The sequence below is a fragment of the Choloepus didactylus genome, chromosome 5, assembly GCF_015220235.1.
Source record: "Choloepus didactylus isolate mChoDid1 chromosome 5, mChoDid1.pri, whole genome shotgun sequence".
Taxonomy (NCBI): Eukaryota; Metazoa; Chordata; class Mammalia; order Pilosa; family Megalonychidae; genus Choloepus; species Choloepus didactylus.
The window spans coordinates 86,220,046-86,234,800 of record NC_051311.1 but is presented as its reverse complement, the minus strand read 5'-3'; the positions used below and the strand labels follow the sequence as shown (position 1 = coordinate 86,234,800).

Below are 14,755 nucleotides of genomic sequence, written 5' to 3'. Positions count from 1 at the left end.
GGCTGTCATGAGCAAGATGAAACCTTTCTCCATTGTCTGGACTCAGAAAAAAGGCGATTTGTACCTAGAAAAGAATGAGGAAATGGCAGCACGCATGCTAGGCATTATGCTTATCTTCATCATGGATTCACAGTCTTAATTTTCAATGTGCATCTCAGTAATGTTGTTAAGTGCTTATTATTCCCAAACACAAAGTAGTATGGCAAAAAATATACAACTAAGACCAGCATCCTAAAATAAACATAGGAAGGGCAAGTTAAGATTGGGAGAAGTAGGCCTTCTCCAATACCAGTATATTCCTTCATTTCATTTAAGACTTAACAACCATATACTCTTTGTCAGGCCACAAAGCATGTAGTTATTGCAGTTTTGGTGTCTGCTATTCTTGTATGTGCTGAGTCTGAAGCAGGTGAGTTGAGACTATTTCTGATGGAACTGATCACCATGGGCAGACCAGGACAAGTTGGGGCTAATTTCACCATGTCATTCTAAACCCCACTGGCCTTTTTTCCCATAATGGCCTTCAATTTTCTTTGTTTCCTTGCCATGCGCATAGCTCTCCACTCCTCCCCCTCTTTCCAAACACTTCCACTGTGCTTTAAAGAATTGCTCCACAGTTACAACTCCCAGTGTAATCTCACATGCCTTTCAGAGTGCTCTCTCTTCCTCTTTGACTTAACAGAAATGTGGTCCTTCCAGTAATTGTTGATTCTCTCATGTGCCTAAGAGTTACAAGGGGGAATGGTGTCCAGTTTGTTGTTAGTTGTCTCTCCTAGACTATTATTCCCAATTCTCTTGGAAAATGCTTGCTCTTTAAAGGCTCTGCCAGTCAGCTATGCCACCATCTCATCACTGTCGTCATGTATCAACCTCTAGTCACTTCTTATCCATCCAAGTCAATCAACACCTGGCTCACAGACTTTCTTTCTACTCTAAGTGTTTATATTACCCTATGTGATTTCAACATCTTTACAACATCTTGGACTATCAATTCCTCAATCCTCTTATATTCAGAAATTTATTTTTCCATTCTTTTCTTCAAGATCACTTACTCAACCTTGTTATCAAAATATACGGAACACATAATATGTAGTCTTTAAGGTCTGGTTTCTTTCACTTAGAATAATGCTTTTGAGATTCATCCATGTTGTTGTGAATATCAGAAATTCATTATTTTTTATTGCTGAATGCTATTCCATTATACAGATGTATCACAGTTTACTTATTCAGAAGTTGAAAGGAACTATTTTTAGCTTCAGCTATATGTAGAGATTTGTAGAAAGTCACAAAGTGGCTAGGTTTTTGTATTGTTTAACTTTGTAAAAATCTATGTGGACTTCTTTCATGTAGGTAGAAATAATTAAGCCATTTCCTCAAATCATTCTGAAGTACAAATTTTCATTTAACCATTTCAACTTTTTCCTTTGTTTTCAATTAACAGGACATTGGAATGTTATACATCCCATTATAGAGATAAATTTAATTTCTAATTCAGTAAAGAAAGTTATGTCTTTTATTATTAAGTTATTTTTATCTTAAAATTCTATAATTGTTACACCCTGTTTAACTTCTAATCTACTGAAACTGGGTATTTTACATAAAGCTTTTCTTCACTATTATAAAAGCCTATAAAGGAAAAGTGGAAAAGACAAAAGGGGGAAAAAAGAGGAGGGATAAAATTTAAAACGAATTAATAATAGCAAAATTAATCCCAAATTAAAAAGTCACCAGGTTTCTAAGTTTTACCAGCCATGCTTCAAAACAGATTCCTGTTCATTAAATTTCCTTGCTTTTCATCAAAAAATGTTCAAAACTTCAGATTTTTGGTACTCACTCTGATCCAGTGGTGAGGCACACCATCCTTTAAGCTCTGCTTATAGTTTGCCTACTCCTGGGCTCCCTTTAGTTAAGATCTCATGTCAGATACCTATTTTATCAGTAGGTAATTACACTAACATGTTTATGGTGTTTGCTGTAGGCTTTCAATTCATTCAAGCATCATATTCACAGATATTTATATATTGTGTACTTGATATATGTCAGGCATTATACTAGGTGCTTCATTAAAACAGACTTGAAAAATGAAAATAAATTTATTAAATAATTTGCCAATTATCTCTTAGAGAAACATAGAGGATTGCGTTTTAACTGCAGTGCATCATGCATATGCTTAATAGCCTAAATATATGGATAAGTGTTGATTGCTTTTAATGTGTATTTAAATTATTTAAAATTAAAAGTCAGAGCATCTACCAGAAAATAACCACTGGGTAAGGTGCATACCTCTTAATCATCCCAGAAGCTCACTTCCTTTTTGATGGTCAGCAATTGAGGGAAAAAATACCTCAAAAGTAACTTTGGTTACTTTTCTTAAATGAAGGATTAAACTGATGTTTAAAATATGATGTGCTAAAAGTAGTATCCTAAAATATTTATTTAGAGGTACACGTCCAGAATCTGGACTACTTTGTTAAATGAATTCTTCCTAAACCTTTAATATCTTTGATGTAAGTCATAAAATTTTAGTTTAAAATGGTACTTTGAAGATTAATCTTCACCTCACTTCCATGAGGGAACATCAAATGAAGACTCTATCCATATGGTCACGGAGAATAATTTGAGGGCAAAAAATGTGGTTGATTAGATTTAGATGCCACCTTCACACTATGTTGCTAAAATTGGTATATTTGGGTCCTTGTTTAATAGCTTCATACATCTGATTAGTGTAGGCATTAAAAATGAATCTTGAAATACAAACATACCATTTTTGCTTTCTTAATTTCCAAGAATTAGAATCACTCTCATTCATTTGTTGAAAATAGTGTAGACAGAAACAATTATTATGTACAATAATAGTAAATGTGATTTTTATGCACCTATTTAAATGATCCTATCTTTGTTTTTATTATTCTGTTTATTTAAATAAAATCAGATGTATTTCCAAAAAAAAAAATGAGTCTTGAGATACTGATTAAAGAAAGGTATTTGTCCCTTTAAAAGTAAAAACATGTATAATTTAACCTTTTTCATAAAAATCTAAAAATAGTATGCCTATACATAAAATGTTAATGCTTGACATGGGGCTAGTCTACATATTGCGCTACTCTAAAAAAGCAAAAAGTGTACTGAAAATTCTGAAAATTTATAGTTACTTTTAACACTGATGCTTTCATTCAAGTTATGTCCAAATGATTCTGAAGTGAAATTTAAAAGATCAATATTAAAACCGCAGCTATTCTATCTGAAACCATAACAAAAGTGAATACTCCCATTACATATTTCTACTTACCTATTAAGTTAAATATACTCAAAGTATTTGAAAATTACCATGGAATAAGTCACATTTCTTCCTTTTTAAAATTTGTATCAATCTTAAAACAATGAGGAGATTTTGCAACAGCTGTCTAATACATGTATACCAGAGCCACAGAAATTGAGAGCTGAGTTTAAATCTCTGTATAAGAATTTTTGAGCTTATCTTCAATTTTTTTCTTAAGATAAATTCCTAAAAAGGGAATTGCTGGATTGAAGGTATTCTAAGGCTTCTGATGTTATTTCATGGTTTAAAAATGAAACCTTTTATATGATTAATATTTTATCTCTGCAATGCTAATAACAAAGAATTCCAAAAAGCTATAGTATGACTTTCTTCCTTTTCTGGGGAAAAAAAAAATTAGATGTCAGTAAGTCTGACAGGAACAAGAAGAAACATCAAAGCATATTCAAAATTTAGTAACCTGTGATTTTCTATACTAATACTGTGCATATTTCCTAACAACTTTGAAAATTTAACAAATCGCTTTTCTCTCTTTTTTGACAAATCAGATCATAACATTTCTTATGTTTTAGAAGGAGCATTAACAAATGCCTTTCATATTTCACTTTATTGTCAAAATTGCTTTACTTTGTATTACTTGTTGAACTGCTTCACCAGTCACTTTAGCCCCTTTGTTGTTAACATACTTATTCATTTCACTTGGTAAAGAACTCTACCACTGCTTTGGTCTAATGTATTCAACAGTAAACTGTATGCCCTACAGATACCAAAAGCCAAACTATCACAAACTAAACTCATTAGGTCCTCATTCACAATTTAAACCCACACATTCTCCATTTTTATTAGTGGCCTCTAATTCCATAGGTTACCTAAACTAAGTATTTGATAGTAATCCTCAATTTGACGCACCTTCTTCTACATCTAATCACCAAGTCTGGTGAGTCTACTTCTAAAACAGCTAACCACCTCCAGCCGCAATGGCCAGAGTCAGGATCTTTGCTTCTCTTACTTGGTTTCCCTGCCTAGTCTCACCTTCCTCTCAACTGTATCAAAGTCAGCATCTCTACTAGAAATCCTTCAGTGACTGTTTTAGTTCCCTGGCTGCTAAAGCAAATACCACTCAGTGTGTTGGCTTAAACAACAGGAACTTATTGGCTCTCGTTTTGAGTACTGGAGAAGTCCAAAATCAAGACGTCACCAAGGCAATGCTTTCTCCCAGAAGACTATGGTGTTCAGGGGCTGGCTGCCAGCAATCTTCAGCTCTTGACTTGTCTCTCACATGGCAGTGCACATGGCAGCCTCTCCTGGCTTCTCCCTTCTCTTCCAGATTCTGATGACTTTCAGCTTCTGGCTGCTCCCTCTGGCTTTCTTTCTCTGTGTGTGGATTTCCCTATAGGCCTTCACTAATAAGGATTAAGACCCATCCTGATTCAGCTGGGTCACACCTGAACTGAAGTAACCTCATGGAAAGGTCCTACTTATAACAGTTCACACTCACAGGAATGGATTAAGAACATGTTTTTCTGGGGTACATAGCTTCAAGCCATCACAGTCTACCCTCTAGATCCCAAAAAGACATGTTCTTTCCACATGCAAAATATATTCATTCCATTACAATAACCCAAAAGCCTTAAGTAATTTCAGTAACAATGCTAAATACAAAGTTTCATTCAAATCATATGGGTGTGTCTGTCCTGGGGCACTATTCCCCTATTTCTGTGGGCCTGTGAGACCTAGAAAACAAGTTATCTCCTTCCAATATACAATGGAGGGGCAGGCATAGGATAAACATTCTCATTCCAGAAAGGAGAAATTGGAAGGAAAACAGGGGTCATGGGTCCCAAACAATTCTGAAACCCAGAAGGGCAACTCCATTAGATTTCAAAGTCTCAGAGTCATCATGTTTTGTCCTCCAGGCCTGATGGAACAGCAGTCCCACCCCTTCCAAGTACCTGTGTGTGTGGCCATGCTTTCTTGAGGTGAAGGCCCCATCCTCTCTAAGCATCGGGATGGTGGCCAGTCTTTCTGCCAATGCCAGTACACAGGTCCCACCCTCTCTAGGCACTGGGGTGGCAGCACTATCCCTGAACAACAGGACGCAAAGCCTGCCCCCCTAAGAACTGGGGCAGATGGCCCGCACCTCCAAATGCAGGGCTGAACTTGTCCTTTCCATAAGCATGGGTGAGCCTGCTTTCTTGGCCTGAGGAGATCTCTTTTGTCCAGAACTCAGCTTCCATGGTTCTGCCCTTGATGTCATTCTTTCTTCGCTTCATCCCTTCTCTGTCCCTTTCAGTTCAGACTGGCACTGGGTCAGCTCAAACAATTTTTGCACAAACCTTGTTGGCTTTGCATACAGTTACAGGGGGTCCAACCCATCAGACAACAGAACCTTCCACAGATCCTCCCTGCATAACTTCATTTCCAATCCTGCCTTCCACTGAAATGGTTTACTGGAAACATGTTCAGTTAAATCCTCACATGGAGCCCTATTCTCCAAGAGCTCGCTTTCCAGAAGCTCAAGAAGGTTCCTGGTTTCTGGCCCTAGTCTCAGAGCACGCTATCCGGATAGGCTCAGAATTTTCCAAACCAACAATTTCTGGTATCTTTGTACTTAACAGTTCAGTTCTCAGCTTATCGCTTCCTCTCATGTTTTACTACAAGCTGCAAAGAGAAGCCAGGCTGCACCTTCCTCACTTAGCTTGGAAATCGCTTCAGCTAAATATCTTAAGTTCTGCCTTCCATTCAACATCAAAACTTAATGTCAAGTTCTCTGCCACATTATAACAAGGATTGCCCTTCTTTCAATTTCCAATAACACATTCATCATTTCCTTCTAGGCCTCATCAGAAGTAACTTCAGTATCTATATTTCTACTAATATTTTCTTTAAACAATCTAGGCTTTTTCTATCAAGCACTTCACAATTCTTCTAGCTTCTACCCAATATCCAATTCCAAAGCCATTTCCACATTTTAAGTATTTGTAATAGCAGTACCCCACTTTCCAGTACTAAAACTGTTTTAGAGTCTTGGCTGCTAAAGCAAATACCATGCAATAGGTTGGCTTAAACAACAGGAATTTATTGGCTCACAGTTTTGAGTACAGAAGTCCAAAATCAAGCCATCAACAAGGTGATGCTTTCTCCCAGAAGACTGTGGAATTCTGGGGCTGGCTGCAAGTGATCCTTGGTTCTTGGCTCTTGTGTCACATGGCAACACACATGCATATAGCAGCCTCTCCTGGCTTCTCCCTTCTCTTCTGGGTTCTGGTGACTTTCAGCTTCTGGCTGCTCGCTCTGGATTTCTTTCTGTGTGGGCTTCCCTATAAGGCCTTCACTAATAGGATTAAGACCCATCCTGATTCAGTTGGGCCAAACCTTAGCTGAAGTAACCTGTTCAGTTTACAATAGTTCAAGCCCACAGTTAAGAGTTAGATCATGTTTTTCTGGGGCACATAGCACCAAGCCATCCCAATGGGCTCTTCATTTTCTAAAGGATTATGGTCCAAGCTACCTCCATGTTTCTCCAGAATCACTGCCAGTGGTACTCAACGCTCCAGAAATACAAACTACGCAAACATAGTTGCCTAAACATAGCATGATGGTTTCCTATGCATGTAAAGCCTTGCCCTCCCCCTACCCTTTTTTATGCCTAGGCAACTATGCATTTTTTATACCTAAAGTCAGATGAAAACTTCTTTGTAAAACCAACCCTTAACAGAATAAAGCACATCTTCTATACTACTTCTTAACCTTGTACATATTTTCAGTATTGAACTTACCTCATTCTACAGTTGTGCTTATACTCTTCTATCCTGATCTATTTGAGGGTAGGATCCAGAGAACACAAACAATATAATATGCTAGTTATTATTAAAAATCTTTATATCCTTCATAGCTAGCACAGTGCCTGGCACTGAGTCAATACTCACTACATTTTTGTCTAGTAATAATGTAAATCATTACTTGTGTCCTGGCACAGGCACAATCTGGTAGGTGCTGGGCAGACTCCCTGTTAAAAACATTACTTACCTGGAATATTTATATGAAATTTCATAATTCCTTTTAGGTTAGTGTACTCTAAGCTCTGAATCTATCCCTTTAAAATGTAAATAAAGCCTAAGAGGAATAATATATTAGAATCAGTCATCAAAGCCTTTAATGAAAGCTAACTTACCAGATTCTTTCTCTGAAGATAGGGGTGAACATTTTAATTTTGGGGGTGGAGAGAGAAAAAAAATAAGACTGAAGGGATAATTTTGTATAAAAAGTATTAGTTCAATATAAATATGATGGTATTTGGGCAGGGAGGAGAGAAGTAACACGCTGGAAGGTACCCAGAAAGAATCTCTCCTCCTTTAAAACTTTCTATGACCTGTAAAACATCTTATAAATAGTGTAATAGTCTTTTCTTTATAGTCAAAAGCAAATGAAATCTCCCCATCCATCTCATACCTCTTAATTACAGCACTACTCTGAGTAACAGCTCAAATAGAATATTAACCTATAATTTATACTCTACCTGACTCCAAAAAGGATATGAAGTAACTTATATTCAAGCACATGGCAGACATGACAGAAGAGATTTTAAAAATGAGACTGGAAATAACTGAATATAATTACTCAAAGAACTTAGGATAAGAGGATTGTATTTCATAAGTACTCTAGTTTTAAGCTTCTTGGCAGCTTCTAAGAGCTTGGAAAGAAGCAGGACATAGCTTGAATGCTTTCTTTCTTTAAGCAATGAAGATCATTCACACCTTAGACTATTCTTATCAATCTTTCCATTTTTTCAGACTTTTGAGAGGGGAAAAAAGACCATTTCTTCCTCAAGTCTTAGAAGGAGAGAATACACAATAAAGGAAAATATTTACATAAATAGATTCCCTTAGAATATTCTTATTAAATTGTCAATTTTTCTTGAGTCAAGTCATTGATTTACATAAAAGTTCATTCCCTGTGCATGTGATTATATGATTTACACAAAATTTATATAATGAGTTATTTTAATCTGGGGCTTAAACTAAATTGAAAGATTGTGGCCATCAGTATAAAAATGGCTAAGCATGAAAAGAAATACCACTATCTGGAATGAGAACAGAACCACTGAATTACTTTATTTACTATATATACTCTACGGACTGAATTAAACTTTAGAAGTACTTCCTTTTAGATGAGGAGCAAAGAGTGAATGAGATAACTTCTTCTGAAGTCTGAGAATATATGGTCTTGAAATAGTTACTCATTATGCTAAGACTTTCACTAAACCTGCAATTTTGTAGCACCACAACCATAATAAAGTTATGTTTTAATCCTAAACTATTTTATTTTGAATACACTAAGTTATTTCCCCATTTACGACATGCTGAGAATACTGTAAGTTTAAGGGGAAATAGCTGTTAAAAACAGCAAGCTATATATTAAAATAAAAATTTTATTTTGACAAGTATTAAAATCAATGTCAGAAAGAGACTCTTCAGCCAGTACTCTCTGTCCTGAGAGGGTGGAATAAAGAAGAAAAAGGCAAGAAGGGAAAGTGTTTTACATAATTCAACAATGACTGACTCAACAAAGTAAGAAATGGTTTGAATGGATTCCAAAGACAAAAGGAATCCTATTTTAATCTCTTAACTATAAAGATCATGGCATTGCTTTTAGAAAGATAAAAAGGAAATGGTATAGATGATCACAACATTAAAGAACATATCTAAGATACTGTGTCAAAGTATAGGAGAAAATAAAATTGATAAAAATGTTTTAGGTATTATAATATTGATATATATAAACTTAAATTATTCATTAGAAGCTTTTAAAGTTTATATAGTTAATATATAATTTATATAGATTATTTCAATGACATCTAAAAATTCACGTCAATATTAGTTTTTTTCTCAATATGTATGTGAATACCAAATAAATAAAGAGAACACACATACTACAGTGATTAGAGAATAAAGAGTTAAGGTTACTGACTCCATCAAATGAAACCAATTTTAAGTAGGATACCATATAAAAAAATAAGCACATCGGGATATGACTCCCGGGATGAATCTGGACCTGGCATCGTGGGATTGAGAACATCTTCTTGACCAAAAGGGGGATGTGAAATGAAACAAAATAAAGCTTCAGTGGCTGAAAGATTTCAAATGGAGTCAAGAGGTCACTCTGGTGGACATTCTTACACACTATATAGATAATACTTTTTAGGTTTTAATATATTGGAATAGCTACAGATAAAAACCTGAAACTGCCAAACTCCAACCCAGTAGCCTTGACTCTTGAAGGCGATTGTATAACAACGTAGCTTACAAGGGGTGACAGTGTGATTATGAAAAAGGCCTTGGTAAGTGTCTGATACATAGCTTACTTCATACGTGTTTACTATTAATACTATTTTATTATATCCTTTTCTTCAAAATATGGCCACCAAAACTGTCAAACTGGGTTCTGTATTTTTAGGGACTGTATTTCTTTTTCATGTTCATCACATTTGGAAAGCCAATCACACATACTCCTCATTTTTCCATCAATAACATTATCATAACTGGCCAAGAATCATATATCATAAAATACAAAAAAAAAAAAAATCTCTCCTGAAGTACGTTCTCAAGCCAGAGGGTTTGTTAACTTAAGGAAAAAAAACAACAACAAATGAAAAAAAGAAAATGCACATTTTTTGTCATGTAAAAGATGTGAAGAAGAAAGTCTTAGGTCTCCTTGATGGACATATAGTGTTTTTTCTTAGATCAGAAAAAGCCATATAGTCAACTTACTTGATGAAGATCATTTCCCAGTGCATATTCTGCAAAGTAGCCTGGAGCAGCCGATGAGGCTCTAATGGCCTGCCACATTTTATATTGACAGCTTCCCAAATAGTGCGAGTTGGTTCCAGGAAAATGACCATAGTTTCTGAACACAAATGCTTTTGGCATTATCCCTCTGTTCACTAACGTACTTACTGCAGCTACCTAATGAATTAAAAAGTGAACAGCACCCATTAGAAGCAGCAATATTTGGAATATGTAAAAATTAAATACTATTTAGCAGTGAGGATGAATAATCCACATTTACAACATAAATGTATAACATGAATACAATGTTGAGCAAAGCAAACCAGATCAAACAGGTGTTTCTTTGCAAGAAAATAAACAAAAAGATTGAGAAAATTTTGAGGAATGTTCTATAAGAAAAAATAGAAAAAGAAATATTTATGACATTATTTGACTAGTTATTTAAAAAGACATTCAAGAAGGCATATATTTTCAGATCTTTGTAGTAATTTCATATCAATGTAATAATTGATAAAACAGTAATAGCCATGAATGAAAAAAACTACATAAAGACAAATAAGTACATTATTTGCATAATATCACTTACAAATTAGTCTTTGCTTCTATGCCCTTTGAAAGTATGATGACCAGTAAAGCTGAAACTCTAACACTAAACAAATTGTCAGGACTTTCTAATCATAGTTATTAAAACTGGGTAACCAAGTGATTTTTAATAAAAAAGTATAATGTCAATTACTTTGGGTCTCAGATTTCATTGATGTCAGTTGAATTTACATAAAATGTGCTCTATTTGTTAACGATTTGCAATATAAACTCAGAGGCTGAAAGGTATTAATGAGGCCAAAACTGTTAGCGCTCTATGCCAAGTCCTGCCAGAGGCCTGTTTGCTGTGTCATTTTGTAAACCAGATGACACACCTCGACTTCCTGTGAGTGATCCAAGTGTGTCTCTAGGCCACTAAGGATAAGATTTTACCATATACTAAAAGGCTGAGGGTCTTTCTATTAATTGGTAAATAGATAGGGCTGGATTAAGAAACATATTGGTGCCTATTCCATTTACCATGAGTAAGTTACTTTTTGAGGTGGCTAAAGTTCCTCCATAGCCACTCTACTGTTTCATGGAAAGTTGACAACTCCCACAATTTAAAAATTAGCAAAACAAAAATGGTAGCTCTGCAAATAGAGAGGAACATGCAAGGGGCAGGAGGTACATGCTAGGATCCCCTACAAAAGAGCTATGTGCATCTCATTACCATGGCCTATAAGGCTTTGCATGGTCTCATGTGCCTCCAGCCTCATCTCACATGCTGTCCTTGGATACTTGGGTTCTAAACTTAGCGGTCTTCTCACAGTGCTGGAATTTTCCATGACTCCTCCTGCAGAGGCTGTTCCTTTTGCCAGGAATTCTCCTACTCATCAACTCATATTGAAATCTCAAATCTTACTTTCTTAGATTAGCCTTCCCTTCTCACATCCCCTTAAATACACGCTTTCAGAGAACTGTTTTTGTGGTCCACAGCACTTATTTTGGGAAACTGTATCTTATTTGTATGATTATTTGATTATTATTCCCCTCTTATTCTCCATGTTTGTGCTTGCTCACTATCTCCAAAGCACCTAGCACAGAGCTAGGTACATAATTAAGTAACTGCAGAATCAATGGAAAATTGAATAGGCAGAAATGAAAGAGCAATAGAGGGAGCTTATTTGTCTGTTTTTTTTTTTTTTTTTTCAGGATTACACCTTGTCTTCAGAGAATAAACACAAGTGACATGGGATTCCTAGACACTATCCTATTCCTTCATCAAAGGACCAGTCAGGAGGACAGGAATAAGTTCTAATTTAGTTCAGTCAGAGTGGATCTACATAGTTGCTCACTAGACATTTATTTGGAAGTAGGCTAAAGACTGTTTATATTTTCCAGTTCAAATCTAAAAGGGGAATTCTCCTAGCACCCAAGTGAATGGTGAGGGGAGCTAAAAATCCACAAACTGTTTCTGGACACTAGGCCTGAACAAACTCTTCTTATTCAAGGATGAATTTTAAAAATGTAAAGCCTGTTTAAAAATGTATATATACAGCATCTAAGAAAAGGGCCACTGAGAACAGGTTTGGGCCCAATGAACATCATTTTATGAGCTCCCAGCAAGGTAGATTTGTATAGATATGTAACCCAGGCAGGCTCTGTGACCACTTCCAGACCACAGATTAATAAATTTATACCAGCTTCTACTCCACACACTCTTAGGAGGTCTGGAGAGAGGAAGTATGTCCTAGGAACTCCTCTGAAACACATTTACAACACCAAATATGAATATTCTTATACAGTATCTACTTCATGAACTTAGTAATAAGTAATACATGATGACATGTCTACGAAGCAAGAGGAGTTACATGGAAAGAGTGGGCCAAGATCAGAAGACAAGAACATTAAGAAAAGACTAACAGGAAACCAAAAAGTAAAAGCCAAAATAAAATCGGCACTGAAAATCATACAGAAAAAACCTATTACAGTGAAAAATGAATCACTGATGCAGAAGAAAATCCTAATCTTGATAACACTTCCAAAATAAAGTGAAATGAGATATATATGGGAAACGGAAGAGAAAACAGGTATAGAAATACTGCAAGAAGATACATAACAGCCTATAAACAATAAATATTAAAGAAAATAGAACTCAAGCAACACTCAGATCATTGGGTTTCAAACAAAATACATAAAAGAGGAGCTACACTGAGACATATCCTAGTGACATTTTAAAATCTCAAGGACAAAGAAAGAATTCCATACTTCTGCAAGCAAGAAATACAAATTACCTTTTTTTTTTGAAAAAAGGTCAAATTGGCCTCAAACTGCACTTGGAAAGTAGATTAAAAATTAAAATGTCTGCAGATATCAAATGAAAAACTATTTTAGGGAATAACTTTCAATATTTTCTTGTTTACCTGCTTGTCTGACTCTCTCCCACCAAAATAGAAGTTCCTTAAGAGCAGAAATCATTTGCCTATGCATCACTGCAGCCCTACTGCCTAAAATGATGTATAGCACACAATAGGTATTCAATAAGTATTTACTGAATGAATAAACACTGTGAGCTTAAAACCATTGTTTTTTACTTTATCTCCATCTCAGTTTTCTAAAAGCATTTCAAATAAGTTATAGACCATCTTTTTATTTTAAAATAAATATGCCCACAATTGAGCCAGAATTATTCAGTAAATTATTTATTATTTGGATATCTGCATGTGTTATAAACATTAAATTTATATATTAGTTCTGTGTTACATAATACAACACTCCTCCTGAAACTTATGTATCCAATGCTAAACCAAATATTACCTAACTAAAATGTAGATGTATATGCACTGGCTTAGAACAATAGTTTTAAAATAAAAATGGATATTAATATTATACCATCTATTAAAGTAAGACTGATATAATTAGAATTCCTTAAAGATTTTGATAGTTAATGACAGCTGCATGCCTAAAATACTATATCTGAAAGTGCTCTTAGTGGTCATCTAGTCTAGTTTTAAAAAATACTTTTTTGCAACAGAAGCAAGATCTTACATTAAAATAAAACTTAAAAATTGATTTGCTCTAGGTAGAGCAGGGCAGGAAGCCTAAAGACCAATCTGTTTGCTTCTGCATTTTGGTTTTCCATCCCCAGAAGTGGCCTCTGAAGAATCTCATGTCTCCCTGGGGCCCAAATTCTTTCTTGCACCAAAGAAAATGCACCTGAGGCATAGAAATAGATCTTGGCATTGACAACTCTAGCCCAGGGCTCTTGCTTCTACCCTATGATATTTCCATGCAATTCTTAGAGTTATTAAAAGTTTTACAAATGAGATTCTATTTGTTCTTTAATATAATCTAATATACATCTAGGAGGCATATAAAATTTCATTTTAAAAATCTAGGAGAGGAAATTCCACAATTTCTCTTAATTCACTAGATTTGAATAGCCCTTATGATAATTCTTCCTTGTATTTAGTTCCAGTATTTCATGTTCTTAAACATTTGCTATATTTTTATTGGATATAAAAAATGTCTAATGACCACATCCTACATTTTCATACAATGACCCATTATCTAAGGAATTTATATAATCTATTAGATGAGGTTCCCAAGAATTTCTTCACTTAATAAAAGTCCTTCAGAATAAGAGTTTTCACCCAACATTCAATTCTAACCAGGTGTTATGTTTCAGACACTCTAAACTTACCTTAGGACATGTGGGGTTTCTTGCAGTTTCAATCATTAGTGCAGATCCCATTTTATCCCTTTATTGAAGAAAAAATAAATTATATCGAAATTATTTTATTTCATAACTATATAGGAGCACACATAATGCAATTACTGTCTGCCCACGGCTTTGTGAAAGTGCCAAGAGGGTCTAAAAAAATAATACTAAAAGAATCTTCCCCTGTAGGAGACTTATAATCTAATTATTGCACAAGAGCAATACATATTTATTTATTAATCTCTGATTCAAACTGAAAATATCTATAGTTCTGAGGTGGGGTAATCAATACAGGATGCAGTAAACTGGGAAGATGCAAGGAGATGTAACTTGAAAAGGACACCAAAGGATGGCAAGGCAATACATTCAAAGCCAGGAAATATACAGGGCAAAAGCACAGAGGGCAGAATAAATCTTTTGTTTTCAGGGCCCTGTTGACAGGAC

At 35.1% G+C, this 14,755-nt stretch overlaps 1 protein-coding gene across 3 annotated transcripts in view; it reads right to left on the bottom strand.

Annotated features, from left to right (window-relative positions):
• Positions 1 to 14,755, bottom strand: part of PNPLA8 (patatin like phospholipase domain containing 8) — a 75,568-nt gene that overhangs the window by 27,451 nt on the left and 33,362 nt on the right. For all 3 annotated transcript variants that reach the window (XM_037836374.1, XM_037836373.1, XM_037836375.1), the window contains 2 exons: positions 14,294 to 14,351; positions 10,048 to 10,242 (listed from right to left, as the gene is read on the bottom strand). In XM_037836374.1, coding sequence (XP_037692302.1) covers positions 10,048 to 10,242; positions 14,294 to 14,351 — 253 coding nt within the window. The remainder of the gene's footprint in view (positions 1 to 10,047; positions 10,243 to 14,293; positions 14,352 to 14,755) is intronic.